This window comes from Pipra filicauda, unplaced genomic scaffold (genome assembly GCF_003945595.2).
Source record: "Pipra filicauda isolate LSUMZ 115617 unplaced genomic scaffold, ASM394559v2 scaffold570_size292671_pilon, whole genome shotgun sequence".
Classification (NCBI taxonomy): domain Eukaryota; kingdom Metazoa; phylum Chordata; class Aves; order Passeriformes; family Pipridae; genus Pipra; species Pipra filicauda.
Genome location: NW_024104721.1, coordinates 58068 through 64145, shown reverse-complemented (window position 1 = coordinate 64145; position 6078 = coordinate 58068). Strand labels below are relative to the sequence as shown.

The window sequence follows — 6078 nt, the reverse complement described above, 5'->3', positions numbered from 1 at the left end:
GGGGGTGTGTGGCACAGCCTGGGCAGCTGCATTGCTCCTTCCCCATCCCGGGCTGGACCCACAGGTGTCAGGACTGAATCTTGGTCCTGAGACAGTCCCTGACCATCGTGTTCCCATCCCTGCCTTGATCCTGATTGAATCCCTGACTATTCTGGCTTGGTCCTGATTGAGTCCCTTAGCACCCTGGCTTTGTCTCTGGCTTGGTCCTGATCCAGCCCCCTGAGTACCCTGGTTTGGTCCTTGGCTTAGTCCTGAGCTGGTACCTGAACAGTCTGGCTTAATCCCTGGCTTGATCCTGCCCTGACTTGATTCCCAAATTGGTCTTGATCTGGTCCCTGAATGCCCTGTTTTAGTCACTATCTTGCTCCCCAGATGGTCTCCAGGCACCCTGGTTTGGTCCTGATCCAGTCCCTGAGCATCCTGTCTTGGTCCTTAACTTGGTTCCCAGCTGGTTCTCAAGACCCCTGGCTTGGTCCCAATCCAGTCACCGAGTTCCCTGGGTTGGTTCCCAGTTTGGTCCTGCTCTGGTCCATGATTTCCCCAGTTTAATCCTTGTCTTGGTCCTGATTGAGTTCAGGTGCACCCTGGCTTGGTTCCCAGCTGATGCCTAAACACCCCAACTGGGTTCTTGGCTTCATCCTGAGCTGGTCCCTGATCAGCCTGGCTTAATCTCTGTTTTGCTCCTGATCCAGTCCTGAAGTATCCTGGCTTGGTCCCCAGCTTGGTCTTGATGCAGTCTTTGAGCACCCTGGCTTGTTCCCCAGCTGGTCCCTGAGCACCTTGGCTTAATCCTTGATTTGGTCCTGATCCAGTCCCTGATCATCCCAGTTTAATCCCTGACTGGGTCCTCATCCAGCCCCCAAGCACCTCAGCTTGTTCCCCCGTACCAAAGGCATCCAGCACTGCTGTGTTTTCCTCTCCCTGGACACATGGGAAGAACAGCAGCTTGGGCTGACATGGGATCAAGAGTTTGTCCCCATCCCCTGGGATTTGGGGTGTCACTGATCCTCCCCTCTCACCAACACAGCCACGTGCCCTCAATCCCATCCCTCCCAGAGGCAACTGCTGTGGGGGGTGTCCCATCCCTGCCATCCCTCCCATCCCTGCCATCCCTCCCATCCCTGCCATCCCTTCCCACCCTGCCCTGGCAGTGCTGGCTGGAGGGAGCAGAGGGCCAAGGCTGGAGCTGGTGCCTCTGCAGAGCTTCCAGCCTCGGCATCAATTATGGATGCACTTCCAGAGGGTATTAATAAAGGCCTCATGCATCATTCATGGCCAGTGGCACAGGAAAGCTCGGCTCCTGTGCCCGGAGAGATCCGGCATCCCGTCCCAAACCAGCCCCTTCCCAAGGGAATCCTGGGGGCTGAGGTCCCCATTAATCCCGTCTGGGGTGTCCCCCCAGAAAAAGAGTTTTTCCTGGTGTCTGGGGTCACCTGCAGCCCATGGAGTGCTCCTTGCTCAGGGTTGGGCTCCCACACTCCCGGGATGGTTCATCCAAAGGTCAGGAGCATCCTCGGGGTCATCGGGAGTGTGAGATTTTAGGGATGGCTCCGAGGGGACATTTAGGATTTCCCCCTCCACCAGGTTTCCTCCTGGCCCTTTCCCACATCTCACCTCTGCTCTCAGCCCCCACATCCCCTGCCCAGCCTCCCACCCCAACTCCAAAGGTTCCTTGCACCCCATGGCGAGCTCCAATTTTGATGGGATAACTGGGACAGTGAATTTTGCTGGGATAACTGGGACAGTGGATTTTGCTGGGAGAACTGGTGTTTAGCCCCGGAATGCTCCAGTCCACATGTTGGCAAAGGGCTGAGGGGACATGAGGGAATAAAACAGGGAGACCCCTCTTTCCTTCATAGCACAGTTTGGGGGCAGATCCCCCCTCTCCAGGGGACAAAATCCGCCGGAGAGAGCAGCTTTCCAGCCATCCCTCTTCCCTGCCTCACTTTCCCCCTCTCCAAGGAAAGGATGATTGTCCCTAAAACACCTGAGCATCCATGACAACTGCCCTGCTCCTGCTCCCTCCATTCCCATGGGAATCTTCTCCTGATTAATTGAAACCCAAGCTCAGCGTGCCCCATCCAAGTATCTCCCAGCAGAAGGACGGGATTTGGGGATTTCATGGTTTTAACTGATTTTTAACCACCAGAGGAGGGAAGTTCTGCTGTGGGAGACACATTCCCCGGCTGCAGCGTCGTCTCCAGTGCCATCCAGCCTCTGGTATTCCCAGGAGAAGGGGACCAGCGTCTCTCCAGCATTTAAAATGCCAAAAGGAGGGAAGAGACCCCCCCCCCCATCTCACAGGGGTCCACGTCCTGCCTGCCTGGGGGTGCCTGGATCTTCTCCAGCCCTGGGGATGATCCAGGTGGAAAATGGGGAATGGGCAGGCATCTCATCCCGTTTTTTTGTGGGTAAATCCAAGGGCACACGGGGTGTCCACATCCCACTGGGGACCGGCAGCCCGGGATGGGGGCTCTGGGATGGGTTTGGGGACCCCACAGGAGAGAGGCAGATCCCTCCAGGATTCAGCCCCATCGGAACAAACCTGGAGCCACACCCTTTTTTTTTGGAGGGAGACCCATCAGCAAGGACTCTGCTCTGTCCTGGGACAAGACCCTTCTCCCAGGATAAGCCCCCACCTAGGGATTTGGGAATGCTGAGGACGAGTGTCACCAACCCCCTCCCCGCTGCACCGATGGATTTTTCTCTCCCTGCTCATTATCAAACCACCTTTTTCTCCCCCAAAACGCAGCAGCAAGAGGTTCCAAAACCCAACGGGAACACGGGATGGAAAAGGCAGGAAGCAACCCTGGCAAGGGCTTGGATCAGCTCAAATCTTTAATTAGAAAAATAGACACAAATCTGGAATATTCCTGATAGAGGATTTTGCTTTTTTACAAACAGGATAATAATAATAATAATAATAATAATAATAATAATAATAATAATAATAATAATGACATCACCTTTCCAAAGGGCCTGTCAGGCACCGGTTGCCAGAGCCCGGTGGCATCTCTCTCCTTGGGGAGAAAGGACCCGGTACAGCCACGGCTCCGACTGTGCCATCCAGAAATCTCCAGTCGGGAGCATCCTGCAAAGTCCTGGCAGGGCAAATCACGGCTACAAACACCGAGTGTCTGTAGGTTTGGGGATAAAAAACCCACCTTTCCGTGGATTTCTCTGTCCATGTGTTTTTCCTTTCCCCCTCCTTGGAACAGGAGCCGTGTAAAACACGGGATTTGGAGATGGCTCCACATCCCACCTCCGGCACCGCGGCGTCGCCTCCACCTCCCACGTGCCCTTCTCCTTCCCCGGGCACGGCCCTTCCTTCCCTCCTCTCCGGGGGGCCGCCCCGGGAGGGAATTCCCACCCCGGCTCTCCCGTGAGACGCTCGGGGGGAACCTCGGGAAACGCCGTCTCCCGGCGCTGCTCACGCCGGGGGTCTCACAGCGTCCCGAAGGAGAGACCCACGGAGAAGAACCCCAGGCCCTTGAGCTTCTCCTCGGTCCGGGCCTTCTGCTTCAGGTGGACTTTGCTGTGGCGCTTCTTCTCGTCGGAGCGGGCGAAGCGGCGCCCGCAGGTGTCGCAGGAGAAGGGCTTCTCGCCCGTGTGGGTGCGGATGTGGGTGGTCAGGTGGTCGCTGCGGCTGAAATTCCGCAGGCAGATGCGGCACTGGAAGGGCTTGTGGCCCGTGTGGATGCGGAGGTGCCGGTTGAGCTCGTCGGAGCGGGCGAAGCTCCGGACGCAGTTCTCCACGGGGCAGGCGAAGGCCTTCTCGTGGGGCTTGGGGCAGAAGCACTTGGAGGAGCACTTGGTGCGGCGGGTTTTCTTCTTGGGCTCCTGGGCCAGGGCGGGAGGGTTGGCGGGAAGCAGGGAAGGGAGGGAGGAGGAGGCGGCGGCGTGGCCCAAAAAGTCCGTGGGGGGCACGGAGGGCGAGGGGTGAGGGTGGAGGAGCTCGGCCGAGGTCATCAGGCCCGGCAGCACCTCCGGCTGGGCCAAGGCGGCGGCGTCGAATTCCGGCATCAGCGGAGGAGGGATGTTGTGGATCTTGGCGTCGGCGAAGTCCCCGCGGGCCGGGAAGTTTTCTGGCTCGCAGCCGAATCCCAGATGGGCTCCAAAGCAGGCGGCATCCTCTGCCAGGCTGCCCAGCTCCGACTGGCAGCTCACGGACAGGACGCTCTCCATCTTGGAGCCCAGCGGGTGGAACAGCCCCTGGCTGCTCTCTCCAGCCGGGAACGCTTCGGGAGAAGGGTATCCGGCGGGCAAGTAGGCCTGGTGCTGGGCGAGGGGCTCCCACTGGGCACAGGGGGCTTTGAACTTGTCCAGGGGCGGGGAGCCAGAGGACAGCTTGATGTCCTGCTTGTTGTCCAGGAGCTTGGGCTGGAAGAAGCACTGGGAGGTGTTTCCCAAGGCGGGCTGTGCCTGCAGGGGCTGAGCCCCCTCGGCCGTGGGGAATCCGCCGTATCCCTGCTCCGGGAACGGGGCTTGGGTGGATCCGCTCATTTCGGGCTGGCAGGTGGGGTAAAGGTCCAGCTGGCCCTGAGCCACCTCGGGACAGGGGTAAAGAGCATCCAGGTGCCTCGGGTGGCTCTCGGAAGAGGAGGAGAAGGGGGAGATGCCCAGGATGCCCGACATCAGGTTGAACAGGGATTCCTGGTCCTGGGGATGCTCCGGTACCGCCTTGATGAAGAAGCTGCCGGTGTAGCTGAGGGAAGGGGAGGGTTGGCTGCCCAGCAGGGAATAATCCACGGCCCCGCCGCTCGCCGGGATGCCCACCAGCTCACCTGGGGAACAGAGGAGACGCTGGTTAGAGGGATGGAGGGATGGAGGGATGGAGGGCTGCGGGGCTGGGGGGGGCGGGATACGGGCGAACAGCGGGAGGCTGCTGTTGCGTCACTGCGAGGTCTCCGTCCCTGGAACCGCACGGGGAGCTCCGGGATTCACCTCCCTTCTCCAGCAGGACCCCCGCCCTGAGCTGGCAGGGGACTGTCGAACCCACAGCCCGGCGCTGGGGGCAGGGGAGGGGAAGATTCCCAATTCCTGGCTGCAGCGATCACTCCCAGCGGGGTCCCTCATCCCTGCCCGGCTCCCTTTCCCCATCCTTACCTCCGAGGAAATCGGCCTCTGCCAGAAGTTGCTGCTCAGGCTGCCCCAAGCCCTGCAGGTCTCCGGTTTTCATTTCGCAGCTCTCCTCGTACTTGGAGTAAAGCGGATCCGAGCAGGAGAAATCCATAACGTTGAGCATCTTCCCTGGAGAAACGGTCGGAGCAGGGGGGGGGCGGGCTGGGACGAGTCGGGAATGCTCGGGGAGAGCCGGGAGATGCTCGAGATGAGCCGCGAGATGCTCGGGATGAGCCGGGAGATGCTCAGGGGCGAGGCGGGAGATGCTCGGGGCGAGCCCGGGATGCTCGGGATGAGCCGGGAACGCTCGGAGTGCCCGGAGCGAGCCGAGGGATTCTCAGCGGGGAGCCGGGGGATGCTCGGGGTGCCGGGACCGACCCGAGGGATGCTCGGGGTGGATGCCAAGGACCCTCCGGGTGATGCTCCGGGTCGCTTGGGGCAATGCGGGGGGTGCTGCGGGGTGCTTGGGGCAATCCAGGGAATGCTGGGGCTGGGCGCCGGGATGCTGCGGGGGGTGCTGCGCCCCGGGGGGTGGGCGGGGGGGCCGGTGGCGGTGCGAGGGGGGCAGGCAGGGCCCGGCAGCAGCGCAGCCCGTGCGGACACCCGGCTCTCCCTCCCCGCCGTCCCCTTTATAGCTGGAGCGGGGCTGCTCCGACCTTCCGCCGCAGCCATTTCTGGAGTCCCCAGTGAGGCTGCCGTGACGTAAATGCCCATATATGGACTCAGGATGTAGGCTAGGGAGTCCCAATAAGGAAATCTCTCCCGTGACGCGCTGCCCCCTCCCTCCCCCTCCCCCCTCTTCCCCTCCCCCTTTTCTCTCCCTCTGTGTTTTTCATTTCTCTCCCCCCCCTTCCTTCTCTCTTTTTAACTAATAATCGCGATATTTTTAACGAACCTCTGCCCTGGCTGTGTGTGCGCGTGCACAGCATCCCCCCTCCCGCTCCCCATCACCCCCTG

The 6078-nt window shown here is 60.6% G+C and overlaps 1 protein-coding gene across 1 annotated transcript; it reads right to left on the bottom strand.

The window, feature by feature from the left end:
• Window positions 1–2820: 2820 nt before the first annotated feature.
• Window positions 2821–5669, bottom strand: EGR4 (early growth response 4). The gene is made up of 2 exons (XM_027715586.2): window positions 5107–5669; window positions 2821–4784 (listed from the first exon to the last, which is right to left on the bottom strand). Exons 1-2 carry the CDS (start codon window positions 5243–5245, stop codon window positions 3445–3447), a joined length of 1479 nt encoding a protein of 492 aa, XP_027571387.1. The 5' UTR covers window positions 5246–5669; the 3' UTR covers window positions 2821–3444.
• Between the last annotated feature and the right edge of the window lie 409 nt (window positions 5670–6078).

Bases quoted from the DNA above. Each gene is read 5' to 3' on its own strand.
- EGR4 (XM_027715586.2), bottom strand. From the start codon at position 5,245: ATGCTCAACGTTATGGATTTCTCCTGCTCGGATCCGCTTTACTCCAAG. The intron at 4,785-5,106 runs GTAAGGATGGGG...TCTGTTCCCCAG, and splicing joins AGAGGCCGATTTCCTCGGAG to GTGAGCTGGTGGGCATCCCG.